Source organism: Phascolarctos cinereus, unplaced genomic scaffold (assembly GCF_003287225.1).
Source record: "Phascolarctos cinereus isolate Bilbo 61053 unplaced genomic scaffold, phaCin_HiC Scaffold_4;HRSCAF=312, whole genome shotgun sequence".
Taxonomy (NCBI): domain Eukaryota; kingdom Metazoa; phylum Chordata; class Mammalia; order Diprotodontia; family Phascolarctidae; genus Phascolarctos; species Phascolarctos cinereus.
This window is the reverse complement of record NW_027555847.1, coordinates 65,007,332-65,025,921: the sequence shown is the minus strand read 5'-3', so window position 1 is coordinate 65,025,921 and position 18,590 is coordinate 65,007,332. Positions and strand designations below refer to the sequence as shown.

Here is an 18,590-nt window from a genome sequence, read left to right as displayed (position 1 = left end):
TGATATCCATGGTTCCTTCCGGCTTTACAGTCTTCCATTCTGAGCTGTTATAAGCTTGCAACAGTTTAAGGCATCAATTCCCTTGAAAGATAACAGGATTCTAAGAGATCAATTTCTATCAGCTATTTTTCAACCAGAATTGTACAAACCATGGCTGTAATAATTTTTTTTTGAAGAAGTTGCTTTGCTATGCACGTGGTATACAAGGCAGCGTTAGAAGTCAAATGTTTCTACTTTGTCCCTCAAATTCCATGTCTTGCCAAGTGCTATTTCAACAAACTTTTGAAGGCATAAGCAGTGACATGTCAGAAATAAAACCGAAACTGTCTTCACTAGTGGCTTCTATTATTGTGAGAAGCATGATAGTGTTCCAATTTAATATAGTTCAGTTATCTGCTATACATAGAGCACTTTGCTGAGGACAGAAAATTTATATATGTCCTGGCTCACAGTCAAATTTACTGACTGATTGATATTGATCATTTATAGCAATCAAATCCCAAACCTCTGTAACTAAAAGCTGACAACTCATTGTATAGAAATTCTCATACCTGGTGATACAGAATATAAAAAGAGAATCTGAGAGCAATCAAGCATTTATTAAGCACCTATTACGTAACAGACTGCTAGCCTCTGGTGAAACAAAGACAAAAATGAAACTCCCTTTTCTCCTGGAGCTTATACTGTATCAGGGGGAGAGACTATGTACATAGTTAAATTAAGTCTGTACAAAATAGCCACTGGGAGGATGGGAATCAGGGCTGAGCTGAGTTCTGGAGGAAATGAGGCATTGATTCTAAGAAGGGGACAGTCTGGGCACAGGCCCAGAGCTGGAGGGAGGAGAGGGGGAGTGGGGGAGGACCCCCAGGTTCTGAGTCGGGATGGCTGGGAGGAGAGTAGTGCCCTCGTGGGGTGGAGGGGGGGAAGGTGGGGAGGGGGAGGGGAGGAGAAAGACAACGAGCTCGTTGGAAACGTGAGCCTGGAGGTGGTGGGACAGGTCGGGGGCCGGACAAATGGACCATAACTGGGATCACCAAGAGGAGGGGGAAGAGAGGGGTCCCGGGGCCGAGCAGGGCTCTGACGGCAGGGGGAAGGGAGGAAGACTGACAAAGGAGGTGGAGGAGGGGGCGGGCAGGGAGTTGGGGGTTTTGTTTTTAAAGTGGGGGCTCTCCCGGGTCATCTCTAAGCTTTCTTCCTGCTCTAGATCCTCTGCCCAAAGTCACCGCAAAGCTGGTCAGTGGCAGAGCCAGGACAGAAAGTCTGGTCTTTCATTTTTAACCTCCCATCCCGGCCAGGCCTTGTCCCTGTTGCCCACAGGCCTTCACAGGAGGTCGGTGAGCACAAGCCCGAAGGCCCTGGGAGTCAGGAGACCTGTGCTCGAATCCTGGCATTGCTGTGTGACCTTGGGGAAATCACTGAACTTCTCTGGGCCTCAGTTGGCTGACAAAATGAGAATGGATGCCAGCTATGGCCCTGCCGCTCCCTTTACAGGGCGATTGTGAGGGGGAAAGTATCGCCAAACGCAAATTCTGGGCAAACTAAGGTTCTAAGACTTGGAAGGGGAGGGGAGTCGGCCAAGGAGAGCCCCTCAGCATGGGCCTCTTCCCAAGCCTCAGCCCCTCCATCACTGCGGGCCTAACGGCTTCCCTGCGGCCACGTGACGGCAGGCCTGTCAATCTGCGGCAGGCGGGAGCCGAACTGGGGGCCAGGCGGAGAGGGTGGCCACAAGGCCTGTCACTCCTCGGTTTCCACAAATGGGAAAAGAGGATCGGATCCGGAGAAGGCGGGCCCAATGTTCTCCCTTCACCAAAGGGAGTCGGGAATCTCAGCCTCGAGGTGGGCGGGCTCCTTTTGCTTTAGTCCAGTGGGAGCGGGAGAAAGTAGGCGCGGCGGGAAGGAATGGATCGGAGAGGCTGTCATTCCTTTATTTTCTTCCAATAAGCGGCCAGGGAGCTGCCAGCTCCGCCAAGGGGCCTTACCTTCCTTCCCTCCTTCCCTTCCTTCCTTCCCGCGATGCCTTTACCTCGGGCTGCCGCGGCGGCGCTCGCCCCCGCGACTCCATCCGGGTCCTCGCCACCGCGGGTTACCCCGTACGGCGCTCCGGGGAAGCGGCCGGCGCTGGGGGCCCAAGGCCGGCGACTGCAGGCGGCGGGCCCGGGCCTCGGTCCTCCCCTCAGCCCTGAGGTGGGTGAGGCAGGAGCGGCCGCCATTTTCTTCGCCCTCTGAGGCGGAGGAAGAGGCGGCGGCGGCGGGCTGTGGGGGGAGGTGAAGGAGGGGCGGTCGCGCCAGGCGTGGAGGGCTGAGGCCCGGCTGGGTGAGGAGCCGCGGCACGGCCGCTTCTTCCCCAGCAGGCCCGGGACGACCGGGCTGCCTAGGGAGGAGCGGGAGCGGGCTGGGCCCGGGCCGGTGGCGGTGCCCGCGGTGACAGGTGCCCGCCACGCTGGGCGTGGGGGAAGCGGGGACTCGGCCCTCTCCGACGCGGCCTCCCGCACCTAACCTGAGGTAGGCCCTGAGAGGTTACTCCAGTCGAGGAAGCTGGCGGCGGGGAGGGGGAGGGGAACGTGGAGAAAGAGAGAGGGAGAGACACCTTTTCCCCTCCCCCTCCTCGCACTTCAATCAAACTTGAGGCGCCTGAAAATCCCTCCTCCCCGGCCGGCGCTCATTGGTTGACGGCGCCCAGTGCCCCAGCGTGAGAGGCCGCGGTGGCCGCTCGGGCCTCCGTCACTTCCGCTATCAGGTTTGTGGGCCGGGGAGACCTTGGCCTTAGGGGTTGGGATGAAGGAGGGAAGGTAGGGAGTACGAGGGAGGGAAGGAGAGGAGGGAAAACTTGAAGGGAAGGGGTGGGCCGGAGGTGGATAGGGTGGGGGAGGGTTCCGAGGGGGCTGCTGGATTCCTTTTGACCTCCCTTTTTTCTGTCGGGCTATTTGCATCCTCCAATCCCTGGAGCAGCTGCTGCTGCTGAAGCTGAAGGTCTGCAGCAGCAGCCGCCCTTGCTGGGGGCGGGGGGGGGGGGGGAGGATATTCTGTCGGAAAGGAAGAAGGAAATTATGTTCGTGGGATGGGGCGTACTGGTTTGAGCAGCAGGTTTGCTTCGTTGAGTCACCGGAAACAGATTTAAGTACCAGCCCTCGAGGTTTGATTTTTTTAAAGCTAGATAAATTAATGTTTGTTTTGGGGTCATTTTAGGTCATTTCTGTGAGCTCTTGAAATGGAGGCCCTTCCTGATAGTTAGCTAATATACTTTGGGATGCTCCAGTATGAACAATGTTAACCTCTGTGTCCTTGGCCAGAGATTTCTTTTTTGCCTAACATCTTCCCCCTCTGGCACCTGCCTACTGCTTTAAAGGTGGCAGACATGTATTTATTTTGGAGGGGGGGTTGAGTAATTTTTTAAGCAGAATCTTAAGTTTGTGAACTGATTTTTAAGAAAAACATGGATGAGTTAAAATGGAGCAGGTACAGAACTGTGAGTTCCACTTGTACCTAAGTGCTTAATTGTTGGTGGAATATTTAGAGATACAAGATTTTTTTTCTTAAAACTTTTATTACTTCTGTTTAATGCTCTTCCTTAACTCCACAAATATTGAGGAATTGTGGTGTGAGAATTCATTACGCATAGATACATGTACTAAGTTGGCAAAATGTCCTTGCAGTTCTGAAACAGGTTTGAAAGACATTTTCATCTTAAGCATTTAACAAGCATTTTTCCAAATTTGTTTTTGGAATCTTAAAAATTGATTGATCCCTCATTGTGTTTATACTTTAATTCACATGCCACAGGTTGGTCTGGCTTTTAGTATTTATATTCTGTGAGAAAGGGATTGGTATAGATGAAAAGATTTTGCTTAAGAATTATTTTTAAAGGGAGTTTCAAGATTAATTTTGTGGCAGTTTAAGTCATTAAAAGTTGAAGTTGGAAAAAATCCTTCTTTGAAATTCCTTTAGATTTATGCTGATATTTACATATAAAATTGAAATTGCCCAGTACTGTCACCATTTGCATTGATGTGAATTTTTATTTTCTAAAAATGTTTTGGCATCATCGGCAGTCAGTTATGACTGATAATGGCCAAATATTACAAGAAATAAGTTGTTCTGCTTCATAAGGTAACGATTGTTTAGGAACATGTAACAGTGCTCGACAGAAATTGGTGCAAGAAAAGTTTAAGGAAATTTACAATTTTTTTAACTTGGATTTTTTTTCTTAGGGTCTTACATTCCATTGAACCAATTTAGGGAAATGCTTTTCTTTGTTTTAAAACAACTTGCCTGAAAATTAGAAAGCTTAGTATTTATTGCCCACAGAATTGAGGGAAAATTAATGAAACTCTTTCAGATATGCTAAATTTATTGTGAAATTTTAGAGTATGAAGAATGGATATCTAGGGAATTAACCTGGTCCAGTTCAGTTTACTGAAGAGGAAATTGAGGCCTAGAAAGAGGAAGTGATTTTACCCATGGGCGTTAGGTGGCACATTGGATTGAGTGACTGACCTGAAGTCAGGAAGACTCATCTTCCTGAGTTCAAATCTGGCCTCACACACTTACTAATTGTGTGACCCTGGACAAGTCACTTAACCTTGTTATTTGCCTGTTTCCTCATCTGTAAAATGAGCTGGAGAAGGAAATGGCAAACCACTCCAGTATCTCTACCAAGAAAACCCCAAATAGGGTCATGAAGAATTGGACACGACTAAAATGATTGAACAACCACAACACATAGAAAGAACTAGCAAGTGCAGTACTGAAAGTAGAACCAGTCGCCTAACTCCTAAACCAGTGCTCACTTACACACCCCAAAGTCTTTTTTTTTAATGGTATTTATATATTGCTGTTAGCATCAGTGGGATTTCTTGGCCATGATTCTGTTTAGTGGGATGTCTGCCATATATTCAAATATTTAATATCTTATCATGTTTATTCAATACTCTCTTGATGTTTCCATTTTGTGGGTTCAGGAGAGTACTGAAAATTATTTTCTTCCTATTTTCAGTTTATAGCTGTGGTCTTTTCCAGTATTAAAAACATTGTGTGTTTCAGTCTGTGAAACATACTTTGGTGTTTGGAGGAGTTAACTTTTTATTAATGACCAGCATATGTCTATAATGGAAAGAACTGTAATCTTGTTTTGGAAGACCTAGGTTCTAGTCCTGGCTTCCACTGATTATCCTGGGCTACTCATTTGACCTGAGGGAGGAGCATATAAACACTCAAAACTTCCTTAGGTTGTTCTGTTGACTGTGCTTTAAACATTTAACATTTAAGGGTGATTTGTTTTTATTTAGATGCTAAAAGTTTTTTTTTTAATTTTCCACCCTGGAATTAGCCATTTTATTCTAGTATAATGGGTTTGTAAAAGAATATACAGTATTCTTCTTGAATGAGCCATCAAAATTACTTTACATGACTTTAGAATTAGGGTATGCAGAAATCTTGGTCATTAATATACTAGTTGGTCTTTTTACATTGCTCTGACATTCTAAGAGTGAACTTTAATAAGTAACTTTATATTCTCCTTGCTTGGAATTCTTAATCTTGTAAGTAACTTCCGTTCCTTCCCAAGGTTATTAAAATGACTAATAAAGTAGACTATAATGTACTTTACTTCAGAAACATATTCTACATACTGCGGAATTATTTGGCCACAACAGAAAATTCTAATTGGTTAACTAATTGTTTTTCAAAAAATAAAGTTGCTATATACATTTGCAAATTTAAATGGTGGGCCAAAATTGTGTACTGATTTCACTCTTGGCTCATCTGTAAAATTAAGAGGTTGAATGAGTGATCTCCCAAAGTCTCTCCAAACTCTCAAATTATATGATTATAAGCTATAATTAGCAGCTTTTGTGAAGTTAGTCTTTGTAAAACATTTTCATTCTTTCCCCATATTTTATGGATTAAAGATTTCTTTCTTTCCAAAAAAAAGGCTATTTAAAATTCTGGGATGTAGGGTGTAATTCTGAAAAAATACCGTATCAAGATGATAACAATACCTTTAACAGACTTTTATTTTTAGAGAATATTTTAAGAATTTCAAATGGTGTTAAAATGATTAATGGTATTGAAGAATCCTGTTGATAGCTATTTTCGTATCTTAACTTTAATTTTAAAATTTATTTTTAATTAATATTTTAGTGTATGTATTTTTAACTCATTAAAGGAATTTTACTGCTTTTATGTTAATACAGTTAACTCTTAATCTTGGATTTCATTTTCTTGTAGGTTTACATTAACTATATTAGCTAGTAAGGATTCACTTATAAAATACTGCCTCATTTTCTAAGTTAATAAATTGTTAATGGTGTATTACTTGTGAGGCCATTCTGAGTAAGTAGCTTCCCAAGAGCCGAGCAACATCTAGAAAATTAATCATGATTACCAGAAATGAAGCTAGTTGCAGTAAATTGTCTTTCTGGAATCTAAACTGGAAAAAGTTAGATAACCAAAATTTTTCTATTGTACTGGGGGGGAAAATTGAAAAGGTACTTGATATAGTCAAGTGTTTTGGTTTCAGATCCTGACTGTTCTATATGGCCCTATGACCTGAACAAGTTTAGAGCCTTTTAAAGCTGTAGCTTCTTCATCTATAAAATTGGAGGAGGGAAGAGTGATTGGAGTTAATTATCTGTATTCTTTTCTGGGTCTAAGTCCTGCTTCCAGTGATAATTGACAGTTGTAATGATGATCTTTTTGAATCATATTAAATTGATTTAGTTCAGAAGAGTTTAAATATGTACTATCCTAGTTCTTTCAGACATGTTAATCCTTATAAAGAGTTATGAAATGTGTCATTGTTAAACTATTTGAAATTGGGATATAATCAATTTAGGTCAATTCTGGTGTGATCTGTGTAGTGACCAAGGATATAATTGGCTTTGAGGACTTAGAAAGTATAGTTTAATGCTTGTAATATTGGACAAGATGCTTGCACATTAGGAGTTGAAGATCAGCCTACAACTTATCTCACTTCTGTTTGTGTAAAGTTTATTGAGAAAGTTAAAAACTATTTTGGTTTTAGTTTGGAAATTATAGGCAGGTTAGTTAATGTCTGTAATCTGTTGCTTGAAAGAACATTGTAGGTATTAGTGAATTTCAAAGAAATTATTGAATTTCAAAGAAACAAAATATACTGACTACATGTGGAAAAGTTTGCATAACAGGACTTGAATATTTATAGGGTATTATAATCAGACTAATCATCTAATTGGTGTTGAACAGTGTCATAGAAATCTTGCATACCCAGTCCGTAAATTTAAGTAAATTTATTTTCTTTAGTAGTGTTTCTGATTTATGAGTAATTCAGGTGAAGCTGAGCAGATTTCTGTTTACTTTTAAGAAAGCTCCATTTAAAAAATTTCATTCTTTTTGACCATAACTAGAAATCAGATGATCAAAGTATAATATTTTGAAATTAAAACATGATGAACTGTTTTCTGATAGAAATAAAATTTATGTGAAAGATCAGAAATTGTACTTTGCATTGCTGTTTAACTTTTTTCTAAGACTTGACTCCATGGGAGGTAGGATTATATCATACCTGTAAAACTAGAGTACAAGGTATCTAAGCCCTAAATCAATAATTCTGTGGTTTAACCACTTGAATACACCCTTGTACCTCAGGGAAATTAACAAATGAATCCGTGTAGAGATGGAACTATTGGTACTTTTGTTTTAGTTATCTGTGTGAGACTTAGTGTCTTCATCAGGTATCTTTAAAAGTTTTCAGGCTCTAAGGTCATTTAACCCCATACTTTGATGAGTTATTCACAAAAACTTCTGCCTTCCACACACATTTTTGAATGCTCATGAAGATATTTGTAAATGTTTACGGACCTGTTAGTATACATTAGATGTACTTTTTTTTTTTAAGTTAGGCAGTGGGGTTAAGTGACTTGCCCAGGGTCACGCAGCGAGTAAGTGTTATGTGTCTGAGTTTGGATTTGAACTCAGGCCCTCCTGGCTTCAGGGCCAGTGCTCTATCCACTGCGCCACCTAGCTGCCCCCAGATGTACTTTTAATATTACACGTACAGGTGCAGAAATACACATAGTTTCTATAACTGACCAGATTGCCTATTTAGAGCAAGTTATACATTACCTATAATTGAGAAACTCTTCCAAGGTGATATATTCATAATTTTATGAAGAGTGATAAATAAAAGGGAGCAATATAACTTTAATTTTATATCTTCAGCATAATTTTGACATACCTTTGTAAACAATGTCATTAAATCCAAATGAAGTTAGTTGGCAGACCTTCTCTGACCTCTTTCCCTTCCATTAAGAATTTTTAAATAGTACAATAAGACCTTGAATGCTTAGGGAGTGGTGTTTCCTGGTTAACCCCTTTAATTTTAGCAGTGTTGGAAATATTACTGATATACTAATCTTTGGTCTTAAGCCTGTTCTGAGCATCATTCTTTTGATTATTCAAGAGTGCTTCGTTATTGAGGGTCATCACTCTAAATGTTCTCCTTTTATCCTGCTTTGCATGCAGGCAGTTTGAATATCTGTGGGATCCAGGACGTGTCTTGAAAGTGTATTCTTTAAAATAAATCTAAATGTACATTATCTTTGTCTAAAGAATGGAGTGTTTTGAATGGGAGTAGAAAGGTAGAATTCTGGTTAATTTTGTTTACTTAAGTCCTTTATTTTGTTCTCCACCCCAAACATAGACTGGCTCAAGTGTGATACCTCTAGACAACTTATAAAGACTATGTATGTAGTCCAATCTATTTCCTTAGGAAGAATCAGATCAAAAATATTATTTAAAAGATAACGTAGCTAGTTTATAGAATCAGGAATAACTTAGATATCTCTCTGATGATCTTTCTGTTATGCTATGCTATGTGTATCAATATTCATTCATTATGTTTTAAATCCTTGGTTCATGGACTTTGAGCTGAAAGGAACTTTGAGACCAGCCCTTACATCTTAGAGATAAGAAATCTGAGGCCCAAAGAAGTCAGTTAAGGTGCCCCAGGTCACCTAATGGTTGAGCCAGGATTTGAATCACATTCTTTTTACTCTTAAATTCATCACTCTTCCTGCCACTCTGTGCTTCCTGAATCCTTGATTCATCAAGTTTGCATCTGGTTTCATATTAGAAAATAATATAATAAAATTTCCGTTTCTCTTCTAAGGATCAGAGTTGACAGAATGCTGATTAGAATTTCGTAATTGGAATACAAAGGATGATCACTCTTCAAAGCAGAAAATCTTTTATACACAACCACCAAAGTACCATGTTTTACAAAAGTTGAGAAAGAAATGACTTTGTTATGTTTTTTGCCAGTATAAAAATTTGTGGTTTTCTAGCTTGTATAAGACCTTTTTGGTTCTGTATCCTGATGTTAAATTAGATTTGGAAGAAGTTGAATAACTAAATTCTGTGCTCCACCAGTAATTTAATTTATAATAGAACTTTTCCAGAGAATGTTGTCCATGGTCATTTAAAAAGATGAGTTTCTTTGTTGTTTCTTAGCTTCCTAAAGAATTAAAAATGATTGAGATAGCATGAGATTCTCCTTTATTGTGCAGTTTTCTGATTAATTTAACTTACAGTGTAGAGTGTTAACTGTTTTAAATTATGGGCTAATAAATATTTTAAAAATAAGGCACTTCCTAAAGTTCCATGGTTAAGTCTTTTATTCCTTAAATTCTTAACACAGCTTTCTTTCCTTGCCTCAAAACTTAATCCTCTGTTATTTCCACAGCAGCCTAGTATGATGTTGAAAACCGGATTCCCAATTATTAAGTCATCAGCAGAAGCAAGTAAGATCGTTATATCTTTTTTAAAATATAGCTTTTCGCAGAAAAGTATATTTTAATAATATGTTAAGCATCTTTAAAATTGAGAGTAAATGCAGAACCCCTAAAAATGGATCAAGACAGTAAAGGTTGAGAAGATTAAAGTAAGGGAGAGTGTCATAAGAATTGTAGCTGTGAAAATCCTGCGGTAACATATGCTGTATACTGGCTATATGAATGGGATGGGTCCCCCCCTTTTTTAAATTTAAATATTTATTTTTAGTTTTTAATATTCATTTCCACAAGATTTTGAGTCCCAAATTTTCTCCCCATCTTACCCCTCCTCCCACCCCAAGATGATGTGCATTCTGAATACCCCTTCCCCTAATCTGCCCTCCCTTCCATCACTCCCCCCCACCCTTCTCTTATCCCCTTCCTCTTCTATTTTACTGTAGGGCAGGATAGATTTCTATACCCCTTTGCCTTATAGCTTATTTCCCAGTTGCACGTAAAAGCAATTTTTAACTTTTGTTTTTAAAACTTTAGGTTGAGTTCCAAATTCTCTCCCTTCCTCCCTCCCCACCCACCCTCATTGAAAAGGCAGGCAACTTGATACAGGTTATACTACATGTGTAGTCATGCAAAACACTTCCATAGTAGTCATGCTGTGGAAAACTAACTATATTTCCCTTCATCCTATCTACCCCCCACCCCCCCGTTTATTCTGTTCTCTCTTTTGACCCTGTCCCTCCTCCGAAGTGTTTGCTTCTGATTGCCCCCTCCCCCAATCTGCCCTCCCTTCTATCGTCTCCTGCTCTCTTATCCCCTTACCCCTAATTTTCCTGTAGGGTAAGATAGATTTCCATACCCAATTGAGTGTGTATGTTATTCCCTCCTTAAGCCAAATCCAATGAGAATAAGATTCACTCATTCCCTTTCACCTTCCCCCACTTCCCCTTCACTGTAAAAGCTTTTTCTTGTCTGTTTTCTGTGAGATAATTTTGGGTCCAATTCTTCATGGCCCTTTTCCCATAGTCTTCTCTTTCACATCCTTGAGATTTATAGTGATATAGGAAAGAAGAGTGAGAGTTATGGGATTTGTGTTACTTTTTGGTAGCAGTGCTTATGTGACAAAAGCATCAGATATGCGCAGTCCCCTACACATTATATAACTTCTGGCATGCTTTTTGGGAATCGTACGAGAGAGAGAGAGAGAGAGTGTGTGTGTGTGTGTGTGTGTGTGTGTGTGTGTGTTTTGAAACCATGATGGGAAATATATGCACAAAACCCTTTTATACTTTGCTTAGTACTTACACAAAACTATAGAACACATAATGTTAATGTACTTATTTTTCAGATGATGCTGAGGCTTGCCAAGATTATTACTTATCCAAGGTCACATAGCTGGTGACAGCTAGAACTGAATTCAACCAGGTCCTTTGACTTTCCAGAAGTCACTGCCTCTCGTTACACAGTGATATTGCATAGATGGTTCAGTATAATGTGAGTGTGTAAACTGCACTTTATAATTATTTGTTAAATGACATCTCTGAAAATTTAATTTATAAGCACAAGGGGGAAATACAGAAGAAATGATGTCTTAATTTAAGGTACCTATATTCTGCTGTATAATTTTTCTTCATTGCAAGGTTTGAAAGGGTCATGTTCAGCACAGGAAGGAATACTCCTATCATTTAAATATTGAATCCAGTTCACAATAAGCAGTTAAAATGCACTATGTGCCTAGGACAGTTGCAAAATTGGGATAGGATATGTTGAAATTAAAATTGTTTACTCAGCTTCACTATATTTGTATAATTCTTTAAAGAACTTTAAGTTAATAGTGGGAAATAACTAACTGATTTAATTAGTAATTTGTTTTGAAAGTCAGCAAGCACTTGAATATCTTAGGAGAGATAAAATTGTTGATAAAACTAGTACTTTCTGATTCTAGAGTTGTTGCTTTGATGCTTTTAGGAAAGCTCTTGTAAAATAAAGTATTTCCTGATTAACTTAAGGTTATTATTATTAATTTATCAATTAGTTTTTCTTTAAAGGTCATTTGAATTTCTGGTTACCCTGAAAAATTGGTTTAGAATTGAAGGTAACCATACCTTGGATTTCCATGCTCTCTCCAAATTATATTATGAAAAATAAAATATTGCTAAATCTTTATTAGCAGACAAACTCAAGATATCTGCATATGAATGTTATTTTTTGTATCATGCCAAATTACTCACAAGTTTCTGGCTTATTTGCTCAAGTGCAGAGTCTAGTCTTATCACTAGGGATAAATTGTAAATTAGCAAATTAGGGTTTTAGTATTTATACATCATTTATCAAGGCTAATCATTTTGTTTAAGCTAATGATGTCTTGCCTTGATTTAGGCCACTTGTAAATAATCACATATTCAATTGTATTTCCCGTGCTAGGGAGCAAAGTTTATTTAAACTTTCCCTAATATTCCTAATTAAGGTTGAAGGATTTCCCTTTAACTAATAAATTATTCTTAGCAGCAGGCTCTTTCGTAACCAGTTTATGTGTATATGATTTAGTAACTGCCTGTGGTAATAATACATATTATGAAATCTGTATCAGAGCAACATTTATTAGATTATAGTACTGAATTCTGTTATTGTATACTTAGCATTTGCTGTATATGGGATACAGGCATCTTTATTATTTAAAAAGGAAGAAAGTTTCTAGGATCAGGCACTTGTCCCTAATTGTCAGTCTCCATGACAAGTTTCTTGCTGCAGTAAAGTTTTAATATGACACTGATTCAGCTGACCAAGCTAGGTAAATGATCTTTGGCTTTTCATTATATATTCCTTGGAATGGATAAATGAATAGGATTTTTTAAAATGCATTTTTTTTTTCAAGGTAATTTTGAGGGGTCAGTCCAGATACAAATTTGAGGATTACGCCAGTTTCTAGCATTGCCTGTCACCTTCCCATTTTCCCCTCCATTGTAAAAGCTTTTCCTTTCTTGCCTCTTTTATGTTAGATAATATTCCCCTTTCTTCTCCCAGCATCTCTTTTTTATTCTTTACATCTTTTTTTTTAAATCATCCATCATACTCAACTCATACCTTTGCCCTCTGTACACTTCTTCTAACGACCCTATTAATGATAAAGTTCTTAGTAGTTGCTAGTATTATCTGCCCATGTGGGAATATAAACAGTTTAACTTTATTGAATCTCTTACGGTTTCTCTCTCGTTTATCTTTTTATGCTTCTCTTGAGTCTTGTATTTGAAAATCAGATTTTCTATTCAGCTCTTGTCTTTTCATTAGGAATGCTTGAAAGTCCTCTATTTCATTAAATATCAATTTTTTTCCCTTGAAGGATTATACTCTGTTTTCCTGGATAGGTTATTCTTGGTTGTAATCCTAACTCCTTTGCCTTCAGGAATATCACTCCAAGCCATTAGATTCTTTAAAGTGGAAGCTGCTAAATCTTGTGTTTATCTTTACTGTGGCCCTTAAATATTTAAATTGTTTCTTTCTGGCTGCTTGTGTGTTTTCTCCTTGACCCAGGAGGCCTAGAATTTGACTGTAATATTCCTGGGAGTTTTTAATTTGGTATCTCTTTCAGGAGGTAATGGGTGAGTTCTTTCCATTTCTATTTCACCCTCTGGTTCTAGGATATTGCGGCAGTTTCCTTGACGGTAATTTCTTGAAATATGTTTAGGCTTTTTTTTAAATTATGGCTTTCAGGTAGTCCAGGTAGTTGTTTTTCCAATGAGATATTTCACATTTACTTCTATTTTTTTCATCCTTTTGATTTTGTTTCTTGATGTCTCATGGATTCATTAGCTTCCAGTTGCCCATTTCTAATTTTTAAGGAATTCTTTTCTTCAGTGAGTTTTTATATCTCTTTTTCCTTTTATCCAGTTCTACTTTTTAAGGAGTTCTTTTCTTCAGTGAATTTTTGTACCTCTTTTTTCCATGTGGCCAATTCTGCTTTTTAAGATGTTCTTCTCTTAAGTGGATTTTTTTGTGCCTTTTTCTGTTTTTTAAGATGTTATTTGCTTCAGTGGTTGTGGGTTTGGGTTTTTTTTGGTGCCTCTTTTACCAAACTGTTGATTTTCTTTCAATAATTTTCTTGAGCATTCTCATTTCTTTCCCCAATTTTTCCTCTACCTTTCTATTTTGATTTTTAAAATCCTTTTTGAACTCTTCCAGGAATTCTTGTTGGGCTTGTGTCAATTCACTATTTTTCTTTGCAACTTTGCTTATCCATTGTTATCTTCTGAGTTAGTAGCCTGATCTTCTGTGTCACCATAGTAATTTTTTTATGGCCAAGTTCATTTTTGTTGTTTGCTCAATTTTTTCAGCTTATTTCTTTTACTTTTATGTTCAAGTTGCGGTCTGCTCCCTGACTGTCCCAATCTTTAGGTTTTTCATACTTCTATTGCAGAGCTAGATCTGGGGGGTCTGTAAGTTTTCAGTGCTTCCAAGGTGGTTATTACCTAAGGGGAGGTATGGTCACTGCTGTCCTGACCTGTGCTCTGATCTTTACTTTGTTCCCCTGTAGTTGCAGGTATTAGCTGTCCTCTTGGCCCTAAAATTGACTGACTCCTCTGCTCTCCTACAGCCTCAAGTACTAGTGCTCCTTTCTGCCTTGGAACTGAGACCAGGACCCCTACTCCCTGGTGAGCAACCACTGCACTCTTCTCTACCTTAGAACTGGGACCAGGGTCCTTGCTTCTCCGCCCCCACAAATGGTAGTGTTCCTCTTTGCCCTGCAACTGCAAATGGCCAGTGAAAGAGGGTCCTGAACCTAGCACCAGCAAAGGGTTCCCTATAATCTCTCTCTGATCAGGTATCAGACCCTATTTGTGGGTCGAGAGCTCCTGAAGCTGCTCCTGCAGCTGACAGCCACCTGGTCCACAGCTGTGCTCTAGGCCAGTAAGATAGACTTTTCCTGTGGACTTTCTAAGTTGTCTTGTTCTGTAGAATTGTTTCACCCCAACTTTTTGTTTAGTTCTGCTGCTCCAGAATTTGATTTGAAACGTTATTGTAAAGTTATTTGGAGGGGAATTTGGGAGAGTTCAAGTGCCTCTGCTCTGCCATCTTGAGTCTGCCCTCATGCCAAGTTCTAACAGTGTTAAGAATGATTTGTTAAAATTTAATTTGGTATTAAGATATAAAAGGTTTAAAGCATGCAAAAAATTTAGAATTCTTGTTTTGGTATATGTAAGTTTGATAGTTTCTTTATTCAACAATACTCTGCAATTTTACATTTCAAGTTAATTTCTTAAGCTTATTTGTTGATTAACACGGTTTAAAATCACATACAGGAAAACAACAAGATCACATCAGCAGAAGAGAACACCAAGTTTTGGGGGTTTTTTCTTGATCTCTTGACTGGTCTGAACTGAGATTCCTTTCTCAACATCTACGACTAAAACAGTCTCCACTGTGGGATGAGGTAGTAGGTTGTATAGTTTTAGGGTCACACCCACCACTGGGAGATAACTATACAATCTACTGTCTTTCTTAAAGTGGGAGGAAATCTTCAGGAATATTGTTTTTATTTGAAATTAATAATTAAATGAGGTAGAATAGTTTGGTCATAACTCATTATAATGTGAATCATATAAATTATATTTGAATGTGCAGCATTCGTTATCACATTTTTAAAAAAAAATAGTTTTGTCGGCATCTGGGTTAAGGGAAAAATCTATTTTCCCACATTTATGTCTTAAAAATTCATAGACTTGTGTTTTTTCTTAAGCATATCTCATGTTATTTTGCCTCTAATGGCATAAACATATTTGGATGAGTTACAGAGAAAGAAAGCAATTACTAGACGTTAATTATGTTTTACCTGCTTGGGTAAAAAAAACTATCTCACACAGTTCCTTATGTCTGTTGACTTGAGAACAGTATTATTTCCACTGTAATGATTAACTAAAATTTAGATAAAGTTCAGGTGTCCAGGTTACAACCATATGAAGCAGTTTGCGAACAGTGAATATGACGTTTTTGTTTTGTACTTCTTTTTCTTCTTACTTTTTGTAATCCTGTATACATCTGGACCTTTAGATTAAGCAAAAAAGTTTTTATATTGTGTTATGTCAAAAAAAACACCATTTTTAATGTGTAAAATTATAAGTATCTATCATAGCTATGTTAAAATAAATGGTTTTATACTTTCTGAAAGATTTTGATCACCATTGCTTAAGATTGCTCTATCAGAGTGAGGTAGTAGATTGTATAGTTGTGGGGTAGTGATTTTACCCTGTTCAGGAGATAACTATACAATCTATTGCCTTCCCTGAGGAGTAGACGTTCTGCTGTTCTTTGCTGTGGTTTGAATCTGCTCAATTTTTCAAAGTTGGGAATATTTCAATTCATAATCCTATTGTATTTTCAAATTTACAGAGAAGTTTCTTAAAATGCTGATTTTACAGGTACAGTCACTATTAAGAGTATACACTACACTAACTACATAGAAGGCTATATTCACCTGATCTGGCATATTGGGTTCAGTCACAAATACCATATTTTAGAAAGGACATTGATAAACTGGAAAGCCTCCGGAAGAGGGCAAACAGAATGGTGAGTTAGAATCATATCATTGGAATCAGTTTAGCTTACCAAAAAGACTAAAGGAAAATGATAGTTGTCTTCTAAGTATTTGAGAAGCTGTTGCTTGGAAGGGGAACTAGACTTGTTCTCTTTAGTCTCAGTGAGCACAATTACGAACAGTAGGTAGAAATTCTAAATAAGCAAATTTAGACTTAAGACTTAAAAAAAATTCTAACAGTGATTCAGAGGTAGTTCTTCAGAGTAAGACTAAGTGACCTCTTTCCATGTCTACAATAGAGGGTATCCATGTCTAAGTATGGTTTGTTTCTGCTAAGTGGCTTCTGAGGTCCCAGCTCTGAGGCTGATTCTGTGAAGGTGGTAACACATATCGACATATTGGAGTAGTAATATTTTTGAAACCAAAATTTTTTTTGGAGTTGGGAGAATATCCTACTTAAAGGAGAATTGGCACAGTTTTATTTGAAAGAGTTCCACATACAAGCAAGGGATTACCTAAAGATGTAAAGTATTCACATTCTGTTACCAGCAAAGATAAATATTTCTGTGCTTTTTCTTCCTCACCTTTTCCTTACTCCTCCCCCAAAAAGCCAAAGAGATCAAAAATACATGATGCTTTTCTATTCACAGAAGCAATTCAGTGAGCATTAAAAGGACATCATGTGTAACTTGATTTGCTTTTAAAATTGTGTGGGTAGTATTTTAAATTTTACTGTAAATTTCCAAAATTGTGTGTTCTTGAATTTACTGTTAAATTTTAAGCTTTGTTAAAATTATGTATGCTGCTAAAACTTAAGGAATCTACCATCTTTTTTTTTTAATTTGAGAAGCAACAAAAGGTTAAACAGATAAAAATAGACAAATTCATACTGTAGCAAAGTTTTGTGGTTTTGAACTTGGTGTTCTAAGTGTCAAGAATATAGACTACGTAAAATTGACTCATCTGAAAGACTTGCTACATATAACTAATCAGTATCCTTTCTGATTATCAGGAGTGTGTGCTTCATTTTTGTCATAATATTTTCAAACTTAAAGGTTTGCCAGGATTTAAACAAACTTGCAACCTGTTCAGTTTTTCTTCATGTGTGGTGCATTTCTAAAAATACCAACTGGGTATATTTCAGACAACGAAAAAAGCTTGAAGCAGACAGAAAGAATTAAAGGTATAAAACCATAGGCCATCAGAGTTGCAAGGAGGGATATTTGTGCTACAGGCTGTCTGCAACCAGGAAACTCACCTGAAGATGTTGAAATGTCAGCACCATTTGAAAGTACTTGCTCCACTGCACATCCTACGTGCTGTTTGGTTTGTAATTCCACCAAATGCAGTAGCAGTGATAGCATTACTTTCCCTTATTTGAATCCTGAATTTGAGCTTTTCAGCAGAATAAACTGATAAAATTTTCCCGGCTTCTTGAAGATTTTTCACATTATTTGTTTTCCTAAGTGAAACTGCACTTGGATTCTTAATGAATTTAAAAAAAAAAACCTCTGGTACAGAACGTCTAATAAGTAAAATGTGTGATTCAGATTCAGTAATTTCTAAAGAAAATAATAAACTGCAGTGAAAACTGCAGTTGAAACAATAATTCACAAGTAGCGTTCTTTATGCTTCTAGAAAGTTGTTTCTTTCGTCATTTGTTGAGATCTTTGTTTTCATAGCACTTGCAAAGGACAGAGCTATTTTTCCCCATTGAACATTTAAATGGTAATTTTGCTCTTTTAATATATTTTATTGATGCCTTATTTTTACATTCAGTCATTTCCAACCTCCCCCCCATTGAAACATCTAATGGTGTGTACAACCCCCTGCCCTAATAATCCCCCACTCCTCTCCCATGAGGAAAGATGTTTCAGTATTTGTTCTCTGGATATTCATTAGTTTTTTCATTAATGAAGAGTCAACTGCCTGTATTTAAAGTGTTTTGTGAAAAACTAAAATTCTATGTGTAACATTAGCTATTGTTTTAGTGAACTTCATTTAAATTGTCTTTCTGTTTTGGTTATTTCTGCCTGTGTCCAATTGTAGAGACCTTCCTGTGTTCCTTTGAATTCCTCATATGCGTAGTTTCATAACATACCAAAATATTACATAAAATATTTAAGTGATAATCTGTTACATGCCATATATATGCCATAGTTTTCCTGAACATTCCTCAACCCAAACTCTTCTAGTTTGCAGTTTTTACTAACAGTGCCGCTACGAATATTCTGAAATATATGGACTTTATTTTTCTCTGATTTCTATGGGGAATGTCCCAGTAAATTCTGACATCACTG

General features: G+C 38.0%; 1 protein-coding gene across 1 annotated transcript; it reads left to right on the top strand.

Annotated features, from left to right (window-relative positions):
- The first annotated feature begins 1,720 nt into the window (after positions 1 to 1,720).
- Positions 1,721 to 11,939, top strand: LOC144456762 (uncharacterized). The gene is made up of 3 exons (XM_078152251.1): positions 1,721 to 2,737; positions 9,719 to 9,776; positions 11,110 to 11,939. The coding sequence occupies exon 1, from the start codon at positions 1,755 to 1,757 to the stop codon at positions 2,181 to 2,183; it is 429 nt and encodes a 142-aa protein (XP_078008377.1). The 5' UTR covers positions 1,721 to 1,754; the 3' UTR covers positions 2,184 to 2,737; positions 9,719 to 9,776; positions 11,110 to 11,939.
- Positions 11,940 to 18,590: the final 6,651 nt, after the last annotated feature.